This window comes from Zootoca vivipara, chromosome 2 (assembly GCF_963506605.1).
Source record: "Zootoca vivipara chromosome 2, rZooViv1.1, whole genome shotgun sequence".
Lineage (NCBI taxonomy): Eukaryota > Metazoa > Chordata > Lepidosauria > Squamata > Lacertidae > Zootoca > Zootoca vivipara.
The window spans coordinates 41,679,729-41,704,102 of record NC_083277.1 but is presented as its reverse complement, the minus strand read 5'-3'; the positions used below and the strand labels follow the sequence as shown (position 1 = coordinate 41,704,102).

Sequence of the window (24,374 nt, the reverse complement as noted above, 5' to 3'; positions counted from 1 at the left end):
CAGTATAGCGTTCTTTTTGAAAAGTATGTGGTTGGTCATTATGGTTGTGAAGGGGGTTGTGTACAGCCACATTTCATATTTATATGGCTTTGGCAAGGAGAGGAATAGTTTTACAGAGAGCAGATAAGGGCAAGTTCGCCCATAAGTTATATGCTCAGGCTTCACATTTAGCAAAGCTCCTGCCAGTTCTGGTTCCTTCAGAGTCTACCTGCAGAGTACATACATTTTCAAACACATCACTCATATTCACATTATTATAGGGGTTGTGCCCCCAATACCTTACATGTAGCTCAAAAAATGTGTGCAATGGCCCTAAGGATTGTCAAAGACGGCACCAGATATGTTCAGCATTAAAACACTTCTCTTCCACTGCTTCAAACGCCCATTAGCAAGATGCCTTGTATTAAGTCAGATCATTGGTTCATCTACCCCAGGATTGTCTACTCTTGAACAGCAGTGGCCATCCTGGGTTTGAGATGGGTCTTTCCCATCCCTACCTGGAAATGCTAAGAATTGCACCTGGGAGCATCCATTTGCAAAATCGTTTGCTGCTCCACTGAGCTACTGTTCTCCGCAACAAGTCTCTTGCTGTGTTGTGATCATTCTCCCACCCCAGTAAATGCACATCTTCTGGTTTTGCCTTACACATTGTCTTCACAGAAGTTTGGGGTACTGATATTCAGGACTTGCGACGCCTGTTTTTATAGCTGTTGCTGAAGTCTGTCTTTATATGGCAGTGGGCTATCCTGCACCAGGAACATATCCCCTGGATTCGTCAGCTTGGTTATATTTCTATACTCTGTTGATGAAGTCAGGCTCCTATCCTTGTGCATTCAAAGCGTGTGGGAAAAGCACATGCAGCGGCACAAACGGGGGGGAAAGATAACCAAACAGAAAATAGCCAGGTTTGATGACTCTGCCAACATCACTTAATGGCATGTAGAAAAAGAGAGCAGGTTATCCTCTCAGTGGCAGAGGGTGGATAATGTCAGGGTGGAATTCAGGGGCAGGGAGGGCAGCCAGCCTACCTCCATGTTTTAAAGAGCGGCCTCACCCTTGGAATCTCAGTATTAAACCTTTTAATTGTCTTAGTTTAATAGAAATATATAGAACATATATAGAGATAACATAATGGAAGACGACAGGGTCCCCAAGGATGTGCTCTACGGGGAGCTGGCTTCAGGCACCAGGCCCGTTGGCAGGCCAATTCCATGTTACAAAAATGTTTGCAAATATGACATAAAGGCTGGGAACGTTAAGCCCACTGTGTGGGAATCCCTTGTAGGCGACTGCAGCACCTGGAGACAAGCAGTCAAGTCGTATATCCATACTAGTGACCAGAGGAATGACCGCTAGGAAGAACACAGAAGAAAGGCCATGATGCATCTGCTGTAGCTCAACCGGATGCCTTCATCTGCCCCAGCTGCAACAAAACAGGTCTCTCCTGTATCAGTTTCTACAGTCACAGCAGGCACTATAAAAAAATTCCTTAAAGACCAACTAAGTTTTTATTTTGGTATCTTTCGTGTGCATGCACACTTCATCAGATACATCAGATACAGCAGGCACTATAGTTCTCCAACAGATTGACTTCACCCCTTAAGATGCACTCCTCCATTGTCTCCTGAGACAGACAGATGCCAACAAGCTTGCAAGGAAATTGCTGAGAGTGAATTCCTGTTTAATTATTATTCGTTGCTATTTTGGGTGTTAATTTTATTGTGTACTATTATATTCTAATGTATTATTGAATATTACTTAACTTGGTATAAGTTGTTTAAGTCTATTTTTATTATGATTTATTTGTATTGGATCAGATTGCTAAAAGATGTGTGATCTTGTTTACTTTTTTCAGCTGTAAACCACCTTGTGTTAGTAATATAGAAAGCCGGCACGTATACAAATTAAAAGTGAAATGACATGAATATTGTGGGATCTGCCTCTGAGTAAACACGGCCCAAGATTGCGCTGGATAGTTTTACTGCAGAAATGCTGGGGCATAAATGAGACACATGCCCAATAACACGCATTTTGGGGCACAAATACTGCCTGTGGTTTCAGCTGCTTTAGCAACTACAATATGTACTGTCATGAGGTTTTATAACCACCTTGGGCTTCTGCAGGAAAGGGCAAGGTAGAAATGCAGTAATAATAGTAGCATTTATTATTATTATTATTAATTATTATCATCATCATCTCTATCCTACCTTTTCTCCTGCAGGAGCCCAGGGAGGTTAGTAATTGCCATTATTATCATTATCATTATTATTGTTTTATATGTGCTGGAAGCCGCCCAGAGTGGCTGGGGAAACCTAGCCAAATAGGTGGGGTATAATAAATAATATAACAACAACAATTTGATTTAAAAGTGGACCTTTTTGGCATTCCCTTGGAAAGGGTCGAGTAGTGAAAATCCTAAGTGTGCCTGGTGTTGCACCTATGTAAGGAGGCCAGATCCCGAGGGGACGCCGAATCTTTCCCCCGCCCTCGCGCGCCCCTTCCTCGCTCGGCGTAGCGCAAAGGCCCGTTTCCGAGACGGCGCTTTGAAAGGCCCACCAGGCCCGGAGCCGGAGCTGCGACGACGCCGAGGAAGGCGGGAAAACCCCGCGAGCCGCCCCGGGAGAGAGAGAGAGAGAGAGAGCTCTCCCTCCGCCTCTTTCCCCTTCCCACCCCGTCACGTGAGAGCGGCGGAGCGCGCGCATAAACACCCTCTCGGCCCGGCGACTGTGGCGGAGCTGAGGCGAAGAGCGCTGCGGGGGGCGGGTTCCGCCGTGCGAGTCCACACACCGGGCGCCGCCCCGGGGCGAAGGTTGCCCTCCTTGCCAGCAGCAGCTCCACAGTCCGTGCTTCTTTCCCTCGGCAAAGGTGGTCGCCGCCTTTTTCAGCCCTCAAAGACACCCCACAGGTAAGGAAGCTGCCCTCTCTTTCCCTTCCCCGCCCTCCGTTGTTTCAGAGCTTTTCATTTTTCCCCTTCTTAAACCAAGAGCGGAGGTTCGTGGGGAGGGATAGTTTCCCCCTCTGTAATAATGCGTCTTTGTCAAGTTGCCAGTTCTGATGATGACTTTTTACTGGCTCAAATTTCAGTCTTTTTTTAAAAAAAAACTTATTTGCCACAAGGAAGTTAAACGTGGGCTAATGGTGTCGCAGAAGAGCTGGATTAAGGTTTTTTTTGGGGGGGGGTCTTTGCTGCAGCAGAGATGGGGCAGGTACCCACATCTGAACTTTTTCAGGAAGGGAGCCTATAATTATAGTGAGCTGTGAAGCTCTAGGTCTTACTGACAAATTTAAGTTTTAACACATCACATGCTCCAAGAAGCTCTTAACTCGAATGTGAAATTGCTGATCTTCTCACTAAAGTATGTGGCTTGTTTCTACTTTGGGCGTTAGTACCTGAGAACTTGAAAGCGGCTAATGTAGCAACATTTTTTAAAGAGGGATGTAAGGGAGAATCTAGGAAACTGTAGGCAGGTTAGCAGCTGTGTGAATGAGTGTAAAGGAAAATTTAAAATAGAATTATCAAAGATATAAAAGAAGAAATCTTGCTGAAGAAAAATCTGCATAGTTTTTGCAAATGTTAAGTCCTGTGTCTCACTAACCTTTTAGAATTATTTTAGAGTGTCGGCAAACATGAGGATGGGGTGAACCAGTGGACACTGTGTACTTTCAAAAAGCTTTTGCCAGAGTCCCTCACCAAAGGCTCCTGAGTAAGCTTTGCAACCATGATACCAGAAGACAAGTATCCTTATTGATTGTTGTTGTTGTTGTTTAGTCGTTTAGTCGTGTCCGACTCTTCGTGACCCCATGGACCATAGGACGCCAGGCACTCCTGTCTTGCACTGCCTCCCGCAGTTTGGTCAAACTCATGTTCGTAGCTTCGAGGAGTTCTCGAAGCTCCTTATTGATTACTAACTTCTTAAAGAACAATCAGCAGAGAATTGGAACAAATTGGCAGCTCTTAGAACAGAGGGATGTATGAAGTTGGATTGTTGTAGCTTGTAACTTGCAGCCTCCCAACATTGTTTTTGCTGCATTAGCAGCACTGAAGTGTCCTCTCTGGGGCACAAGCCTAGACACTGTGAATGGAGGTCCTGGGCTGCCCACACGACAAGATCCCCCTCTCTGTGCATCCTGCAATGGTCTCTCAATGAAGGCTTGCCAAATTAGCATGTAGTGACCGGATGCTATATTAAAATGTGTACTCTTTAGTTCTGTAGTAGCATTGCTTTTCCCCAAGGTATCTGGAATAGCTTTCTTCCTGCTTGAGGTATTAGTGTCTCCAGTATTCTACGTGAATAATTATGCCTAAACAATATTTTTAATATATGAAACAGGGATGGGGAATTCATTGGACCTACAGTTTTTGTTGGACTCCATTAGCCTTAGGCAGCATGGCCAGTGGTTGAAAATTATAGGAATCAGTCCAGCAACATCTGGAGGGCCACAAGTTCTCCATCCCAAACATATATTACTTTCCTGTGAGAATGATATAATGGTGCTTACTGAATTCAGGTTTGCTTCTAGCCATTATTTGAGTTGCAGCTGATCTAGCTAGTGGCTTTCTTGAATTGTGTACACTGCAGTTACTTAAGAATTGTAGGATATATATAATGCAAAATATCTCACAATGCAACAAACACTTGGATGTGAAGCTTAGTTTTTTGGTTAAGCGTGGTACTGATAATGCCAAGATTGCAGGTTCGATCCCTCCACAGGTCAGCTACATATTCCTACATTGCAAGGGGGTTGGACTAGATGATCTTCAGGGTTCCTTCCAACTCTGTGATTCTATGAAAGGTGTACATCAAGGGCACACGGAATACTAGGATTTACTTCTCTGTGTTTGCATTTCTAGAACTGAGACATTGGAGATTGCTGGGGTGTCAGCCAGATTCATAGGCCTTTGGTCTTGGTACATCTGCTTTTTGCAGGCTACTGAAGAATGTGTGGGCGAACAGCTGTTGTACTGGGAGCAGATCGTATCCGCCGTGCCTGTGAATACCGTGATAATCAAGGAAAAAGAAGGTGTCCAGAATGGAAAAATGCTGACAAATATAGTCCATCCTACAATAAGAGCCCACAGTCTAATAGCCCTGTGCTTCTCTCCCGACAACACTTTGAAAAGGTGAACCCCCCAAATATTAGATTTGTGCTTAGCATAACTTTCTGTTCAGTTATTTTTACATGTATAGATGCTTTATGTTAGCTCTGCGAGATCAAAATTTCACAAATAAGGGGAACTGTGATTGTCTGCTCAGTGGAGCATTTGTGTTCCAAAATTAGAGACATCTGTTATATTCTGTAAGTCTAATCATCTAGAATAGAGAGCTTCTGAAGAAGCAGTCTTTCAGAGTAAGACATTTATCACTCTTTGCTTTATACGTGAGGCCAAATTTTGACCAATCCATCTTTATTTAAGACAGAGATGTGGAACTTGTGTTGCTGGACTCCGACTCCCATCAGACCCAAGTAGCATGACCAGTGGTCAGGAATCATGGGAATTTTAATTCAACAATGTATAGAGAGCCACAGGTTTCCCCATCCCTGATTTAGGGCATTGTGGTCAATGTTGCCTTCATCAATGACTCCAGCAATGAGGCATGGTTGCAATGATCTTTAGTGTTCACTGTCTTTCCAGTATTGCTGAGGGAATGTTTCCTTGTTTCCAAGACTACCAAACTATCAGCAAAATACAGTTTTGGTATATCAGTGGGGAAATGGTGTGAAGGTGTCAGATTCATATGAGATGTTAACTGCAGCAGCCATCTATAGAAACTTCCCACCATCCAGCAGTGTGTTGAGTTGGATGATCCAGCTGACCCCCGTCATGCCATTTCATCTTCATAAGCTCTTGACTAATGTTGATAGCAGCCCTAGTAAAGAAGCCAAGACTGAAGTCTTTGTATCCTGGCATTGTGACGGCATCACACAGGCCTATTGCAATACATAAATCATTTTCTTTTCCTTCTGCATCACCCTAATTTTTCAAATAAAAGTTAGATTTAAATTTATAATAAATATGCTTACATTCATCTTTATATGTAATACAATCACTAAATAACAATTTTGTATACTGAGAAATTACTAATAATTATAAAGCTTACATTTCATTTAACTCAATCTGCATAGGCCTGCATATGGAGTTGCTAGTCTATCTCAGAGTGAGAGGAGAAATGTATGTTGGGAAGTGAGAGATAGAAACACTTCCATCAGCCAGAGATGATTATTTATCTGTAATGGAGCATTACAGTCTAAGCAGGCTTCTCCGCACTACCGTGTTTCCACAGGGTGCTGTAATATTTGTGTATGTGTGTGTGTGTTGTTTTGTTTTTAAAAAACAAATTCCTGCTCCAGCACACAGACAAATACTATTGGATTGGTGGTTAATTGTGCTTTCTGTTTTGCAATAAAGCTGAGTTCTCAAATCTTGGAAGGTAAGCACTTGTTCTGACATGATTTCACTCACAGTACAAGAGTAAAGAAGGAAAAAAGTGATTTTTAAAATAATCTGTGTCTCAAAATAGTATACATGCACAAACCTGTCACCTTTTCAACCAAAAATTTGCAATCCGTTTCCTCTTTCATTTTCCTGCCTAGACAGGAAGCTGCCTAAATGCTTGTGGTTGATTAGTTCTTTCTCAAATGCACATACCAAAGGTATCTTGCCCTTGTTGGCCAGAGGAGCACAACATAATTGCCTTGTCTAGGCAGAAGAAGAGGATGTATATGCAGCAGTGTCAGGTGGATTTCAAAACAGCAGGGAGGTCAGCAAGTTGGATGAGTGAATGGGTGTCTGGAGTCCTCAGTACGCTGCTCTTCTACCACAGATGTCAATAAACATTTGCTACACTGTATTCCTTAACAAACTAGTTGCAGTGGTATTTACCATTAAGGAAAAGGTATCATGCATATTGATTTAATACTGAATTAGAGCTTGTGCAGTATTTTCTGATGTTTACATGTGCATGCATGCTGTAAAATCTCAGACCAGTAAGACTATTTTGGTATTTGTTTTCATTGAAACCATTTTTAAAGTTCCCCTCGGGATAACACCGAAAGTGAATTTGAATAGAAACTGGCAAACAGAGAAATGAAACCCGTTGGTCTGTTTCAATTGTTTCAACTGAGAAAAATGAAATAAATGACTCATAAAAACCGGAAGGTACATTGTGAAGAGGGTAAAATGGCAGATTTCAAATTCTGACAGCACAATCCTACGCACGTTTACTCGAAATTAAATCCCACTATGTGTTCTACTTGCCTGTTTTCAAATGGTATTTTTTAACGTGGCTTGCCTGGCTATAACTCATGTCTAATTTACTTCAACAGGATCCTTGCATTTTGTTGCTTCCTTCTGTAACCATTGTAGTCATATGGTAGGGTCTCTTCACAACACGGAATTAGAGCAATGAATCCCAGAGCTGTTATAAAGTGATAATTAACTTGCTGCCTTCTTTTTAAATATAAAGCTTGGTATTAGAATCACTTTGCTTATATAATGAAAGACAATGTTGAAATCTAGTACAGCCTTTCACCTCAGTCTACCTAGGAGGTATAAGTGCATAAAAGTTTGCATCTCTAACTGGATAAAGAGCTGCTTGTGCAAACAGGCACTCCACACACGTTTTCCAAATCCGAACACCTGGGGCTGTGCACCCAGCCCCTTTTAGAAAGATAAAACCCCCTCCACTTTGGAAAGGTGAATTTATCAACCATTTTCTGCATTCCAACGGGATTTTTCAGCCGGAATTTTGCTGTTCTCTGTGATTACTCTGAAATCTTCCTTCTGTGTTTTTGGATGCTTCTCAATATTTCTTCCTGTTTCCACTTTATGAAAGGATGCCAACTCTTCTGAACGTGTCCTTGTAGCTATGCGTTGGGGGCTGGTTCCAGCCTGGTTTAAGGAAGCTGACCCATCTAAAATGCAGTATAACACTGCAAATTGCCGGAGTGATACCATGATGGAGAAACTTTCCTACAAGGTTAGTTTTTGTATAGCCTTCTATTTGAAAATAAACTTTTTTTTGAAAGTCTGTCTCCTCCTGGCCATGCCATTTATGTCTTTTGAGCTATACATAAAAAGTGAAGCTTTTTCCTAGAGGTATTCATAACAGTTGCCTTGCCGCACCAAATGTAAACAATTCTGAACTGCATGCTGTGAACACAGCCTCATGATTTTCCTGAAAGGGAAGAGCCCAGCAGGTGATAGCATTTCACATGCTGTGCTTGACAGAGCAGCTTCAAGATAACTGGCTGTTTGGTATCTGTACAGGTTCGATTAGAGAAAAACATAAGTAATGTTGCTGGGTATGGGAGGCTTTGGGAAATACAATAGCAGAAGTGGAAGTCTATGAAAACTCGCTGGAAAAAAAGGTTTGCTCTGAATACTTTCACCTCTTTTCATATGCATCCCACCAACTTCATACACACAAATGGAGGGTCTCTATTGGGGGGAGACAAAGGGTCATGAAGAAATAACATGCCTCTGACAGAGGAAATGAGAGATCACATTGGAAAGTTAACCCTCATTGTTTCTCTGTAACTCATTCATTCTGTAATATTTCTTACCCACCTTTCACCAAAATGTCCCAAGGCAGGCAATAATAATAATAATAATAATATATTATTTATACCCCACCCATCTGGCTGGGTTTCCCCAGCCACTCTGGGCGGCTTCCAACAGAAATATTAAAATACAATAATTTATTAAACATAAAAAGCTTCCCTAAACAGGGCTGCCTTCAGATGTCCTCTAAAAGTCTGGTAGTTGTTTTTCTCTTTGACATCTGGTGGGAGGGCGTTCCACAGGGCGGGTGCCACTACCGAGAAGGCCCTCTGCCTGGTTCCCTGTAACTTGGCTTCTCGCAGCGAGGGAACCGCCAGAAGGCCCTTGGCACTGGACCTCAGTGTCCGGGCAGAACGATGGAGGTAACAATATAATCATACCATTATAAAAATAGGTAAACAGTTCCAAACAAAAGCAGCTCGGTATAGATTAAACAAAATGGTGGGTCCTCAAAAACCAAATGCCCTCACTATCAAAGTCTAAAAAGGTATGTATTCAGCATATAGCAAAAGCTACATGATAAAAATGCTAGACACATCTCTGCGGAGAGAGAGTTCCACAACAGAGGGGCCCACTTCTGACCATCTTTTCCTGAAGGATGGTGGAACTATCAAGAGAGCCCCTTCTGCCAACCTTAACACCTGGGAGTCTTCCTCCAGCAGCACAAGTCATCTAACTATGTGGAAGAGCCCCTTCAAGGGCATGTTGCCATCACACAGCAGTTTAGTCAATGTTTAGGAGAGGAAACCTCATTGTTCCTCTTGACTTTTTGTAAATCTCTCATTTTCCAGCCAATAGACACATTCCATACTTCAACACTTTTTATTTCTGAGCCCAGTAAATGCCCTAAAATAGCTAAACCCCTTGACTCAGTATTATGTAGAAGTTGGAAGTTGGAATAGGTCGTGGATAAGCTTCTCTCAGAGCATGCTAGACAGTGCCTTTCAGCACATAGATGGGTGTCTTTCTCTGGCCATTAAGTAGCACTCTCAAACACTTGTTCATTAATGTTGGATTCGGGATGCAGACTTGAACCTTTTTCAGTTCTCTGAAACTGATCATGGCATTAACCCATCCCAGGAAGAAATCATTTGCTAGAGAGGCATTGCAAGACTGTCTTAGGTGAAATGATTTCACCAGTGAAAGTGCCTTAGCACTCAGGAAGTGTGAGTCGCATTGGTGCTAGGAGTAGAAGAGCTTTCATATGAACGGTTGGTGCATCTGACTCCTGAGAAATTGTAGCAGTTCCCTTAAATGAATGCACCATGCAAATACAAATTTAGTTAACAACAAAATGCGAGGTGGCATGGTGCTTGTTGGCAGCAAGACTGTTTCTCCCCAGTTTCTCCACCTGCTTCACACCTCCTTTTGAGAGCTTTTGAATGCAGATCAGCTAGCTTTGTTGCCAGATCCTTCTGTTCCAAAACACAACACTGAACTGCCTCTCACTATGTTGTTGTCACACAGTCTAGACTCTTAAGAGCAGAACTGAGCAAAGTGCACTGACGCCCCTCTTTTCCTCCAGTGGAATAGCCTTGCTGCAATTGCACATCCTCCCAACTTTTTGTGACAATTTTGTGTGATGCTCTGACAGTGTGATTCCTGTCAGCTCTTCCATCCTAATTTCTCAGACTACTTTTTGGAACAGGAGCATGGCAAACCTTGGGAATTCCTCCCTGTTGCTCTCCTACCTTTTTATGTTAATAGGTGGCTTTGTTTTAATAAAAATTCAACTTTAGAAATGTATTACATTCTATCCTAAAAATAAGATTTATCCTCAAATCTTCATGTAGAGGCACAAATAAGACACATAAGACCTTGTGGGAAAGCGGCCTAAACTCTCATCTACACTTCTGGCAGGGATGAGTAGAGGCTTGTGTAAGGAAAGCCACTTTAGGATACATCTCTGAGATCACTAAAAGCATCTGTTAGGCTGATAATGTGAGTTAATCAGAAAGCTAGAACCAGAGTAGAGAAATATACAAATAAGCACTCTAAAGGGATAGTAGGGATTCTTAAGCATGACATGTAAGTGGAAAGCTCACATACTCTCATTAAGGAGCAGAATGATAGGAGATAGGGGAATTGTTCCTCACACCCTGTATATGTAAAAACCGTTGCAATAGTATCCCCAAAAAGCACTTGAGCTGCACCAGGAACTAGCACAATTGTAGGACTGTTGCCAATCGCCACCATTTTAGAATCCCTATTGTGTTAGGAATGTCATAGCGGCAATAAGTGTAGATGTAGTAATTAAACTTCTGTTTTCTTCCAAGGATTGTAGTGAAAACAAATGAGTCAGCCAATTTTGTCAACAGCTCCATGTGAATTCACATTTGCTCTGAATATCATTTTTTAGAATCCTATGTGATACTATTAAAGTCGTCCCATCTCACATGTTTATTTTTAACTGTATTTGACATTGCTATTTGCGTGAATTAATATTTCACTTGCTCCCCCTTCCCTACATCTCCCTCCCTCCCTCTCTCTCCCTCCCTCCCTCTCTCTCTCTCTCTCTCTGAAAAGGGGCCTCTGATAAAAGGCAAACGCTGTGTTGTGCTGGCTGATGGCTACTACGAATGGCAACAACGAAATGGGCAGAAGCAACCCTATTTCATTTACTTCCCCCAGGCCAAGGATAAAAAGGTACAACAACAATGCATTCATATTTAATGCTGAAGTGCTCATTGGCTCTTTCATTTTCATTTACTTTCCCTCAAACTCTTAATTTGCTTCAGAAGGTTTTGGCTTTATTATTTTGGTCAGACTGCCTTTCCCCATGAAGCAAGGCCACCTGAGGGCAGCTGTTACTGAAGGTCATATGATTCTGTCCTCCTTTGGCCATGCTGAAAGTTCAGCCTAACAGTGTGTCAGAAATGTTCATCTTTTATACATGTAATTTTTATTATTTCATTTCTGAATCTCTTCCCACGAGGCATCCTGAAGCAATTTACAATATTTAAAGTGTTTTCGCATTGCCATTCAATTCAAAATTCCTAGGACAGTTTAAAATAACTGCATTCTTTTAGCTACTACGGTAAAAGAGTACAATAGAATGCTAAAAGCAATTGCAGCGAAGTGCAGAATACATCACAGGTTAAACCCATAGGGAGAAATGGGTATTTGCCTTGCACCTAAAAAGAAACAAAAAAAGGCAAACCTCCCTAGCGTGAGAATTCCCCTCTCCCATAGCCACTCAGAGGCAGATTTAGGGGTGTGTGACCAATTCATTTGCACTGGGCATAGAGTCTCAGGGGTGCCGCAACTATGATGTAGAATGAAAGCGGGGGAGGCACTGAATTTTGGCATTGCACAGGGTGCTGTTGAAATTTGAAACTCCAAGATTTGCCACTGTAGCCACACAACTCACTACAGATCATGAAGGGTACCAGAAGACGACCTCTGAGAAGATACTGGTGTACAGGGCAGGCAGGTTGAGGTGGGAAATGTTTCCTTAAGTAGCCAGGTCCCAAGCCTTCCAAGGGTTTAAAGGTAAGCACCATCAATTTGAATTGTGTGCAGAAATAGAGCAGAATCCAGTGGATCTATTTAAGAACTAATGAGTAGTGGTTACAATTCCTGGTTCCCAGTTAGTAGCCAGGCTGCTGTGTTCTGAACAAAAAGCAGTCCTGGGAGTCTTCAAACACAGCTGCATGTACAACATGTTACTGTAGTCAAAGGTTACCAGGGCATGGATAAGTGCAGATGGTTTGTTTTATCCCAAAGGGGTGCAGCTAGTGTACCAGTGGATGAACAGGCTCCATGGTGTTGCGACCACATTATCCTCTAGTACAGGGATAGCAAATGAGGTGTCCTGCAGATGTTGTTGGACTCCCAACTCCTATCAACGCCAGCATTGCCAGTGGTCAGGGCTGATGGGAATTATAATTTACTAAAATATGGAGAGCACCACATGGCTACTCTGCTTTGGTGACATAGCTAGAGCAATGGATATTTCTAACTAGATCAAAGCCACGTTGGGAGCTGACTAGAACACAAGTGGCAGAAGTCTCTGGGGAAATGTCACTGAATGTACTCCTGTTATTGAGCTTACTCTGGTTGAGCGTAGGAAATACTCTGCACCTTTGAATCCTTGGGGTCCTATCTAGAAGAGCTTTTCTGAGTGGCTTAGTGTCTACTCCAGCTTGGCCCACAGGGCAATGTTAGTGACATGTTTGTTAAGCACTTTGAGGATGAAGTTTCTCATATCTGCCTCAGCAGATATGGTTCAGCCGTTCAGTTTATTGATGTGTCCAGAGCACCATCTAGTCTTGGGTTAAGGAATCAATTTCACATATTGAAGTCTGAGGACTTGGAGAAAAGCAGCCTATCAGTGTTTGCTCAGCTTGTGCCCTTAGCTTATTACATCTAGTAGGAGAGGGATAATCTGGGTCTAGGAAGTAATAAAATTGCTTGTTATAAAGAGTCCTGTCTGCCTTGAAGGAGGTAGTTGTGATGCCATTATTAAAGGAACCCTTCTTGGACTCTGATAACTGCAGTAGCTATTAGCCAGTTGCAAAGATGCTTATGAGGTGTTGTGATGCAACTCCCAACAATATGCATGAAAAAGACCCTGTGGCTCAATTTTGATTTGGTTTCATGAATGGCTTTGGCACAGAAACAGTTTTGTCTGTATATCTCAGCAGCTTTCAGTACTGTAAACCATACTATTATTTGTGATTCGTCTTCTGAGTCAGGGGCACAGTGTTTCTGTCAGGGCCAGCCCACTCATTAAGTGCTGCGAAGCAGCCACCTCGGGCAGCAGAAACCCCCAAGCTGATTCCTGACCTACCTCTATCACTGGTGGAAAAGCAGCACCAGCATCAGCACTGATTTCCCACAAGAGATTTCATCTTGCCATAAATTGGCACAGATGCTGGCACAGCTTCTTCAGTGGTGGAAGCACTGGAGATGTGTGGCGCAGGGACAGGTGGCACGGCAGAATGGCATGGCACTTCCTGCTTTGCCTCAAGCAGTGAAACAGGGCTTGCTACCCCTGGTTTCCATGGTTCTGCTTGTAGCTGAAATGCCAGTTCTAGGACTTCTGAGCAGTAAAATGGCACCTATTTTGTGGGGTCCTGCTGGGCTATTGTAAACACACGGCTTATGTTCAACACTAGTGTCTTTTTTTACATCAAATGAGAGTGAAATCATGGAAGTGTTGAATTGCTGCCTGGAGGCAGTGATAGTCCTTATGAGTCTGATAGTCCCAATGAGGGCTAACAAATTGAAACTTAATCCTGACAAGATGGGTGGTATTGTTGATGGGTGGTTCATCTATCCAGGGAGGTGTATTTAACCTTCTCTGGAAGGGGTTGTGCACTTGAAAGATTTATGTTTTTTAAAAACACGATTCCTTAATTTTGCAGCTCGGCAAACTAGATGTGGAAGGTGAGGATGAAGATTCAGAGGTCAGGAAGTTACTCACCATGGCTGGTATTTTTGATTGTTGGGAGCCCCTTGATGGAGGAGAAACATTGTACAGCTATACCATCATCACAGTAAATGCTTCAAAAGATCTAAGCTCCATCCATCACAGGCAAGGGAGAATAGCTCAATAAGTGTTTGGTGAAAATAATATTGTACAGTGGAACTAGTTGAGAATAAGGCTGCTTAAGTTTCAATTCCCATCACTTAAGTTTTTGTTCTGTGTACCAACTAGCGTGGCATATGATTTTTATATTATATTTTTAAAAAATCACAATTCTATATATAATGTATGACTTTTAAAGGAAGGTCAGAGAAATAAAAAAAACCCAAAAAATCTCCTTTAAGAGTAGAGCATCTGAATAGAAGTTACTTGTTCTGAGTGACAGGTTTTGGCTCATAAAGAATTATGTTTATACTATATTTTGTGGTTGTCATTTAAATTATTCCAAAACGGTTACCTGGCTTTGTCATTCAGACCCCTTGAAAAATAGGGCCTCTCTTGAATGATTGTGCTGAAAATTCATGCAGATCTCAGTTGCTGAATTCTCCTTCCTTTATCTCCGTCTAATATTAGGAATCTGATTCTTATTGATGCTTCAGCTGTGGTTCCCCTCCCCAACGATAACATGCTGTAGACTAATTTGGGTTATTCTATTCACTGAGATCTGTATTGTTTAACTTGTTTAGAATGCCAGCTGTCTTGGATGGGGATGAGGCGATCAGAAAATGGCTGGATTTTGCAGAAGTACCCACACAAGAAGCTGTTAAGCTTATCCAACCCACAGAAAACCTTGCTTTCCACCCAGTCTCAACCATAGTGAACAATTCCAGAAATAATACACCAGAATGCATTGTACCCATTGAACTGGAGTTCAAGAAGGTAAGATTTGGGATTTTAAGGTTTGGGAAAATAGGTAGGGCTATTATTCTCACGTCGTATTTAACTTCAACTAGGGCTACATTCACATCATACATTTAAAGCATTATGATACCAATCCAATCCAAATAACTTTATTGTACTAGCCATTGGCCATGACAGTGCTGAATCAAAAATAAATACAAGCAAACAGGGTGTCGCACTACACCATGACACCACTTTCAACAGTCATGGCTACCCTTAAAGAATTATGGAAACGATAGTTTGATAAGGATGCTGAGAGTTCTTTCCCTCGCAGAGCTACAATTCCCAGAGTTGCCTAGCAAGAGGAATTAATTGTTAACCCACTCTGAGTATAGCTCAGGGAGGAGAAATAGGGATCAAATAACAGCTCTCAGCATCCTTAACAGACTACAGCTACCAAAATCATTTAGGGAACTGGGGAAGCTATGATTGTTTAAAGTAGTATCACAGTGCTTTAAAGGGGTGCTCCAAAAACCATGATGGTAATAGGTAGATTCTCTAAACTACTCTCATTATTCCTAATTGACCTTTAGTTCATAATAGTGGTATACTTTTCTGATAGTCCTAGTTCTCTGTCTCCTAGGATACCAAAGTTGGTGCAAGCAGCAAAATAATGATGAACTGGTTAAAAAACAAATCTCCCAAGAAAGAAGATGATGGAGATGGCTTACCAAGATGGTCCAGCCAGTTTATCCAAACCACACCACCTAAAAAGACCAGTTCAAGCTTAATACATCAGTGGCTCAAGAAGGAAGATGGAGAACCTTCTGCAAAGCATCCCAAAATTCAGTGACTTGTTACTTGCACTTTATTCTTAAAACACATTTGGCAGTTTCTACTGATTTGAGTTTGCGGAGTGGGATTGCAAATATTCTGACTATGCGGCCCTTGACATTTAACACTTTTTCTTGTCTGTCGTACAAACTGGGGTGTGCATTTTATTTACAGTGTTGCTATTCCCCTGCCAAACTTGGGAGAGCAATTGTACTTCAAATATGTGAGACACTTAATATATTTCTCCTCCTAGGAGAGAAACAAAGATTCTGTATGGCATGTTTCTTGTCCTGGTGTTCATCCAGTTCACTTACTGGATTCTTTGGAGAAAACAGACTACTGTTAAAACTAAGAGCTCCTGTTGCAAAAATGAAAATAACTGTTCTTAAAGCACTATGAATACCTTATATTCATCTTATGAGGCCTGGTGTGTCTACTTCACTTACTTTGTAAGTATGGGCTGTATTAGTGGGAAACTGCTATGGTGGTGGTATGTCTGTAGCTACTGTTTTAATTATAACTGCCCAAAATTGTGATGAGAAAATGTATGGCAAGAATTCAGTACACTGGCATTGTAGAAAGAATGAGAGTTTGGGCCTATTTTTCTGACATCAAACTTACTCATAGTCGGAATTGTACAGGTTCTCATGTTTTAAGCAAGGTTGCCCGTTTCAACAATAAGAGATACATCTTTTGGTTTAGTTTGTGGCTAGCATTGTTCTTGGCATATCAAAGGATTATTTTGTAACCTCTCTGACAAATGAAAGACTCTTAAGAGGAATTAAATACACTCAGAATTCTTTTTAGTAACGTTGAGCTGCTCTGGTACTCTGCTGTGTTGAACAACACCTGCTAAAAATTGATTTTCTAGAAGGGACAAAGCACATGCTGTTATGTTTCTGGTCTTAAGTTTTGAATAAGCAGGTGCAAATCTTACTAAAGCTCACTATTTGAGCACAGTTTAGCAGAAGCCAGGCCCTCTGGAAAACATTAATTGCTTTTATTTAAATAATGGTGGTAAAAAATAAAATGCGTTTCTATCTCATTTTTTTGTGTGTATTGCCCAATTCCAGCTAATCATCAAAACACTCATTTAGGCTACAGTGCTAACCATACTTACTCAGAAGTAAATCCCACTTACTCCAAGGTAAGTGAGGTTAGGACTGCAGCCTCTCAGAGGCACTGAACAATATGCCTGTTTTGTCTTGAAGACTACAATAACGAACATTAGCACATGAATCTGTAAGAACTCTGGCTATGTTAAGAATTTATGCTATAAGTGTATCATGGTAGCCCATGAGTGTTTGCAACATTATGTATGTTCAGTATTAGGAAGCTGTCTTCTACAAAGTCAGACCAATGATCTGTGTAGCTCAGTATGCCCTGCACTGACTAGCTGCCTCTTCCAGGTTTCAGGCAGGGGTCTCTCACAGCCCCACATGGAGATGCCAGCCACTGGTCCTGGGACCCTCTAGATGCAGGGCAGATGCTCTACCTGGGCCTTTTGACACAATGTCTCTGAATGCAGTTTATACTGCCTTGTAAATAATGTATATGAATGACTTGTGTGTTTAATAATGATACTGCCACAAGCCCGGTGCTCTTTTCTTATGAGGTATGGAATATGTATCCATCACAAGCCCCTCCAATTCTTTCAGCTCTGGAAAGCCTCCAGAAGCAAGAAGGCAAATTGTCTCTATTCTAGAGCCTTCTTACAGTGTATATCACAGTGTTAAGTCCACCAAATAAATGGGTTTAGGCTTGGAATGTAAGTGTTTTAGAGGATGCCTCACATTTCTGTACAGTTATGTCCAAAGTTGGTCTTCCTACCCATGGGTTTCCGTTTCAGTAATTTAAGGAAATAATTAACCCAGCTTGCTTAGATTCTTCTTGCTTAACGTCTAGCTGGGCCTAATTTGTGCTGAACCTAGAAACGATTCACTCTCCCCTGGCCCTAGAAGTGTATCCCTGACTCAGCGGTTTCATCTGCCCCCTAAAGTCCAGTCTGGCAATTACAAGTGTCGGGGCATGCTGGAGACTTAACAAGATTTATTGCAGCAAGCATTTGGGGACTAGTCTACTTCAGCTGATGCATATTCATCCGTTTCATCTGGTAAAATGAGACACTGGTCCACAGAAGCTTATGCCATCATAAATCCTGCTAGTCTAAGTGCTACAACATTCTGTTATATTTTGCTGCAACAGACTAGCACAGCTATCCCTGTGTGAAGTCACTGGTCTGGCTGACAATGTTTGATTTAACATTATTTGCAGCAGGTATTTTTTTTAATAAAAAAACCACCTAATTTAACTAGAATAGGAATGTTTGTGATTGGAGCATGGCCTGCTTGGCCCAACATCCAGTACATCAGAGAATGAGCTTGTTGGCCAGGCTCTTCTAAATCCTGATGGCTTCCTCACCAGCCACAAAAACAGTAACAAAACCATGCCCAGCATAGCAGGCACAATTCGCTGATCCATGAAGGTGGCACAACTCTTACTACAATCTTAACCCCCATATAATCTCATCCGAAATCCTTCCAGATGGGTATCCTCATCTGCCCCCACCCATTGATTTAAACTGGTGTAAACCCTCACATCTTCCCCCAGCAGATTTCCTGAGTTAAGACTGCTCTGCTTTCATTTCAGGGTGGCACAGTATACTGGTTTTAAGAATGCAATGTGACCCTTAAGACATTGACTTCAAATTTCACTTCTATCCATGAACTCCCCACAAGTAACCTCCCCTGTAAGAACTTAGCAATACTGACTTTTACTAGATTGTTAAATCATACTGGGATAACACATGCAAAGTGCTCTGTGCAATAAAGCCACTATATAAAATGCTAATTAGTAATTGCTGGATTAGGTTTCCCCACCTCAGATGTGCCAATCAAGAAACACTTGATTTGGCCTTTTGACTTGGCCTTTTGACTAAGGTTTGGTTGGGGTTTGAGCACAGGTTTGCCTGCCTGCTTTGAGATGGGCCAGCATCCTTTTTAGGTGTCTTTGCCATAAGGTACTGCTAATTAGGCTTATAGAGAGAAAGCAATACCCAACCTACAGGATCTATAAATAAATAAGAAATGTCCTCCAGAAGGGCACCCAGATACCGCACAAATAAATGGAAGGAGGAATGTAACCCTATCATGCTCTTCCTCCTCAGGCCCTGCCTGAGTTAAGTTCCCCTTGTGAAAAACCAGACAGCCTTAAATTAAGGTTACCAGATTTTTTTTCAATGAATCCGGGAACACTTTAAATAAATACATACATTATACATACTACATGTTCGGGACATTGATGCTGCAGTGATGGCGGTGGCAGAGGGAAGAGAGGTTTCACACTGCCTTTCAGAGCAGCACCATCCAAACTCCTACTTGTGTGTAAGCAGGAGGGGCCGGGATTCCTCAGCTGGGAAGGGAGGCTTCCCGTTGCTTATCTGAGAGATCCCTGGCCCCTTCTGCTTGCAGGCAAGCTCTGATACAGCGTGAAGTCTCCCTTCACAGCTGAGACATCCCCGCCTGCTCCTGCTTGCACACAAGTAGGAGTTGGGAGGCTGCTCCGATAGGCAGCATGAAGCCTCCCTTCACAGCTTAGTTGCTGGGGTCAGGGAAGGTGGAGGCAGCCTGGAAGCTGCATCTTAGAGCCCCTGCACCACCATTATATGGGGACTTCAGAGCAGCTCCTGAAGCCAGCCAGAGCCAACTGCTCCGGGCTGCTGAGACTGCGGCTGCTGCGTTTCCCAGGGACATTAGATGAAATGGGGATGGAATTTGTCTGGGGACTTATTCACAAATCCGGGGACTGTCCCTGGGAAACGGGTACGTCTGGTAACCCTACCTTAAATGTTTGCCTTTATTGCGGGTGCTGCATTTGCCCTAGGGCAGGGCGATCGTGATCCTAAGCTTGGGTTTGCGCCTGCGGGTTAGCCGTCAGCTGGGTTTGGGGAGCAGACCAAGTATGTATTTCAAGAAATTCAACTTGGGAGAGAGGGGATTAGGGAAATTCTGCTAACCTTGGCTTGCCTTCTCCTTACCCAGAGGGACGGCTGCTCCAGGTGGCATTATCAGGATCAAGTGCAGCAGCCGCCCACCTCCTCTGCCCCCGGTGCATCCCTTTGTCACGCCGCGCCAGAGACCCCCCGCGTCTCCCAAAGCTGCTGCTGCTGCACATTAATATGCTTCACCAGCAGCTCTCTTTGCAGGCGGCCAAGCCTGAGCGTCTGTTGCCGCTCCAGCTCCCTCCAAGTCCGAACATGGACGACGCGAGCTCCTATGCAAATCAGGGATCGGAATACCCGCCAATAGCGGCGCGGCTCCGCGCTCGCCCCCGCCAATGGGAAGCCGCCGACAGGCTGGGCTTGGATTTATATCCTCCAGCATCTCGCGCTTGTTATTGTCACTGCAGCTGCGGATCTCTGGCTGAGCGCTCCGCTTGGCAAGCCGGCGAACGGTGAGGGGAGGGAGGTGACCCCTGCGCGCGGCGCTAGCTGGGGGCTGCCGGAGCCGGGAGTGCGGCCTGCAACCTGCTCCCTGCCAGTCCGCTCCGGGGCTGGGTTGCAAGGCGGGGTGGTGCGCAGCGGGGAGGGGGCGGAGTTGCTCCGGAACACGCGTCATGCTTTCAATCTTCGTTCCCACGTTACTTTGGTAACACTCTGTGGTGGCGGTGTTTTTATCCAGGTCTTTCTCCTTCTCTGCCTGCTTCGCGAGCAAAGCGCCGGGCCTCAGCTTGCAGCCCTTTCGGAGCGCCCTGCCCGCCCCCTCCAGCCCAGCCGCCTGCCCGCGATGTCCGGCCGAGGGAAGTCCGGCGGCAAAGCGCGCGCCAAAGCCAAGTCCCGCTCGTCCCGCGCCGGCCTGCAGTTCCCGGTGGGCCGCGTGCATCGGCTGCTGCGGAAAGGCAACTACGCCGAGCGGGTGGGCGCCGGGGCACCAGTGTACCTGGCGGCCGTGCTGGAGTACCTGTCGGCCGAAATCCTGGAGCTGGCCGGCAACGCGGCGCGGGACAACAAGAAGACCCGCATCATCCCGCGACACCTGCAGCTGGCCATCCGCAACGACGAGGAGCTAAATAAGCTGCTGGGCGGGGTGACCATCGCCCAGGGCGGGGTCCTTCCCAACATCCAGGCCGTGCTGCTGCCCAAGAAGACCCAGAGCTCCAAGAAATGAGCCCGGCCCTGTTTCCGAAGGGGAACAACAAAGAATGGGCCGGTGATGTGTCCCCACCACCCCACCCGCAGGATCCGACCCAGCGGGCACCGGACATTTTCTCCCTTTTCTCTCTGCTTCACTTGGAGCATCCAGCGCTGGGTAGATCTCTTCCTCTCCGCCTCCTCTGCCTTGGCGCAGCCATCGCTGGGCCGCCTCTGCGCCTCCTCTCCTCGCTCTGGTCCTCCCTGTCCGCCTGGCGTTGCAGCCGCCGGGCTTCCCTCTCGCCCTCGCCAGCCCTCTTTCCTTCCAGTGATCTGCACCTCGCTTGGCACTCCTGCCCTCTTTCAGTCCCAGGGATTGGTGTGGGAAGAGCAGGCTTAAATCATTTTTCTGTGTCTCGAGAAGGGCACGTGCCGCGGGCCTGGTGGCTGCCACCTAGTGCCCTGCAAATTGATTTCTGTATTTTTTTTCTCCCTCCGTGTCTCTCTCTTCTCATTCTCCCTCCCATCCCCATGATTTATGCCCTAATCTACTACTACCCTGAAGCTGCTTAAACCTGCAGCATCTGTGCAATTAGCTTTTCTTTTCCCTCCCTTAAAGCCACTATTAATTTTTTCAGGAAAGGGGATTTGGAAAGAAAGAACAGTTTTGGAACTAGAAGAATGATTTGTGCATCTTGTTTTTCTTGAATTGGGACTAACGGGAAGAACGGAAGTCATGAAGCAAGGTGGAAGCTGCAAGCCTGCCCTAGGAAGGCAAGGGACTTTTGCTTGGCAGTGTGCCACCATTTGTGACCATGGAGGCTTTCTGCATCCTGTCTGTGCACCTGTCAGGGAGGGAGGATGAAGGGAGAGCCTCTCCATTCACTACTGTTCTGCACAAATATTCCGTCTACTCTCTTAAAATTGCTCTGTCACGGAGCTGAATACAGTGATGGATCTATCTACCTGTTGTTGCTGCACATCCCCATTCAATGTGATCACAAACTTAATAAAACGTTTTTTTTTGGGGGGGGGGGGAGAAAAGGAAGCTGCCAGAAAAATCATAATGTGAAAAGAGCCACTTCTCTTGTTGAGAGAAATGTTCATCTCTTCAAGTGCTAAGCTTTTTTCTCCCCCTTCCTTGTTTGCTTTATGATGAGGTATTGCGTCACTGTATTTGTACTCCATTCCTAATTGTGTGCTTGTGTTAAATTTTTGATTTTATTGTTGTTGCAAACCTTTTTTTGAAAGAAGGGGGGAATCTAGTTTATGAAGTTAACAGCCTTGGGCTGGAGGCAAACAGTAGTGTGTGTGTGTGTGTGTGTGAGAGAGAGAGAGAGAGAGAGAGAGAGAGAGAGAGGTTATTGGACAGTGTCTTCAATTTCCTAGGGTATACACATCTTGTCCTACTGTCACTTCTGGCCAAGCATGCTTGGGGTAGGGTTTTGAATGATGTGAATCCATGTAAGACCTTTTGGGCCAGACACAAAAGTGAGATGAGTGCACAGGCCAAGAACAGTAATTGTCTTTCAGGCCAACTCTTGGGAGAGGGAGGGTACCTATTATCTGTCTCTAGCCTTGATTGGTGCTGCATTCAGATCTTCTGAATGCGCTTAGCAGCTTAGCTGGAACCTCATTTTAAGCAAGAGTCCTTGGATTTAGGTCGTATTTTTGTCCTGTTGACGACAGCAGAGCTAAAATCAAAAGTATTTTAGCATAATGGCTTTTGTGGTTTTTCAGCCTAAGTGATGGTAGGTCTGGAGGTGCCTGAAGTTTCCTTGAAACAGAAGCAATTACGTTGTGTTGTCTGTTCTGTCCTCCTCCCACCCCCGTTCCCTTTTGGATTATTAGTTCTGTTATAGACCTTTCCCCAACGATGGAGGTTTGGCATTCTGTATCCTTGTTTTGCACTTTAAAACTATACACAGGTTTTTTTCTGTTCAGAATTTCACGCCTGCTGCATAAAATAGAGTGCAATTGTGGCATCTGTTTAATTGTAATCCTCAATGGATTCATTTTTGGGATTTGGGTTTTTCTAGGGGGGGGGGAACTTAATTTATACTAGAGTAAAATATCTAGTTAATGTGTTGGTTTACTAAATTGGTATTTGGGTAACGTATGAGCATGGAAGATGACCTAGCCAGTCCTGTGGTGCATAGTAGCTATGGTACTCTAGAGATGGTGTTGTTGTTGTTGTTGTTTAGTCGTTTAGTCGTGTCCGACTCTTCGTGACCCCATGGACCAGAGCACGCCAGGCACTCCTGTCTTGCACTGCCTCCCGCAGTTTGGTCAAACTCATGTTGGTAGCTTCGAGAACACTGTCCAACCATCTTGTCCTCTGTCGTCCCCTTCTCCTAGTGCCCTCAATCTTTCCCAACATCAGGGTCTTTTCCAAGGATTCTTCTCTTCTCATGAGGTGGCCAAAGTATTGGAGCCTCAGCTTCACGATCTGTCCTTCCAGGGAGCACTCAGGGCTGATTTCCTTAAGAATGGATAGGTTTGATCTTCTTGCAGTCCATGGGACTCTCAAGAGTCTCCTCCAGCACCATAGAGATGGTATTGGAGCCAAATCTTGCTTGCTTGCCTAGGTGAAAAGTTTATAGAACCACGTGCATGCAGCAGTGTCTCTAGGCTATTGAGCAAGTAGAACTTGTAATATTTATGGGCAACTGTGTATGTGCTGTTAAGTAGCATGTGTTCAACCTATCAAGTGAGGTGTAAATCTGTGGATAAAGTATTGTCTTGCTCTGGTTCGACTAATAACACATAGGTTAGGGGAACTTGGATGCTTTAATACCTGGGTAATGAAAGTGGTTTGTTCACTCCTTAGTGATATTTGAGAGGTAGAACTTTGATCTGCTCCTGTCTGATTTGTCTTGCCTATCTCCCATTGCACACCCAGGAAAAAAGACCCATTGTTTCTAAGTTGCTATCTCATTCCTCTGGCACTGGACCAGTGTAAGGCTCTTGCTTTCTTCTAAAATGAACACGGATTGCATAATTGTGGAGAAGAGATTGTTTAAATGCAAATAACTACTGAAAAATAGGAAATGAGAGTTTGTGTTTTTCTGTCTTTTATTATTTCAAGATCAGTATTTTGTGTTCTGTCAAAAGACTGCTTTGTATTTATTAGAAAATGCAGAACTTGTGATACTGGAAAAGTGCAAAACCAATATTCTTATTAAACCGATTCAGTCTTGAATGCAGATCACAGATGTCTCTTGTCGACACATCACTTAATTAGCTGTTTGGGGGCTACTGAATCCATGAAAGGTGTTTTTTTGTGGTTTGGGGTCTGTAATGTGCATTTATGCCCTACTGTCCTGAAAATACTGCTGGAAGAAAGGAAAGGTGGCCAGTGGAAGGACAAAGGTTTGGTCGTCTAGTAACTGTGACTTGACTGCAATGTGAGCCATCTGTCTTTCAGCTCCCATGTTCCCTCTTTCTATCTAAGAGCAAATTAAATGGTGTTGATTAATAAATGGGAAATTAATGTTTGTATCAAATCTTAAAGCCCATTTTGCCCAAAGTATCCTTTTGTGGTCCTGGCAGTGGAGCCCATTTTTAAAAGATTTATC

At 43.8% G+C, this 24,374-nt stretch overlaps 2 protein-coding genes across 3 annotated transcripts; both read left to right on the top strand.

Moving 5' to 3' along the window:
• The first annotated feature begins 2,657 nt into the window (after positions 1–2,657).
• On the top strand, positions 2,658–16,713 carry HMCES (5-hydroxymethylcytosine binding, ES cell specific). 2 transcript variants are annotated; one of them, XM_035106434.2, is made up of 7 exons: positions 2,658–2,905; positions 4,929–5,122; positions 7,836–7,979; positions 11,090–11,209; positions 13,933–14,102; positions 14,681–14,873; positions 15,478–16,713. In XM_035106434.2, exons 2-7 carry the CDS (start codon positions 4,940–4,942, stop codon positions 15,685–15,687), a joined length of 1,020 nt encoding a protein of 339 aa, XP_034962325.2. In that variant the 5' UTR covers positions 2,658–2,905; positions 4,929–4,939; the 3' UTR covers positions 15,688–16,713. The 2 variants fall into 2 exon arrangements, with proteins under 2 accessions (XP_034962325.2, XP_034962324.2); XM_035106433.2 differs by having other exon boundaries at positions 2,659–2,905; positions 4,853–5,122.
• A 3,357-nt stretch (positions 16,714–20,070) lies between these two features.
• Positions 20,071–24,374, top strand: LOC118080739 (histone H2A type 2-B-like). The gene is made up of 2 exons (XM_035106438.2): positions 20,071–20,120; positions 20,348–24,374. The coding sequence occupies exon 2, from the start codon at positions 20,453–20,455 to the stop codon at positions 20,831–20,833; it is 381 nt and encodes a 126-aa protein (XP_034962329.1). The 5' UTR covers positions 20,071–20,120; positions 20,348–20,452; the 3' UTR covers positions 20,834–24,374.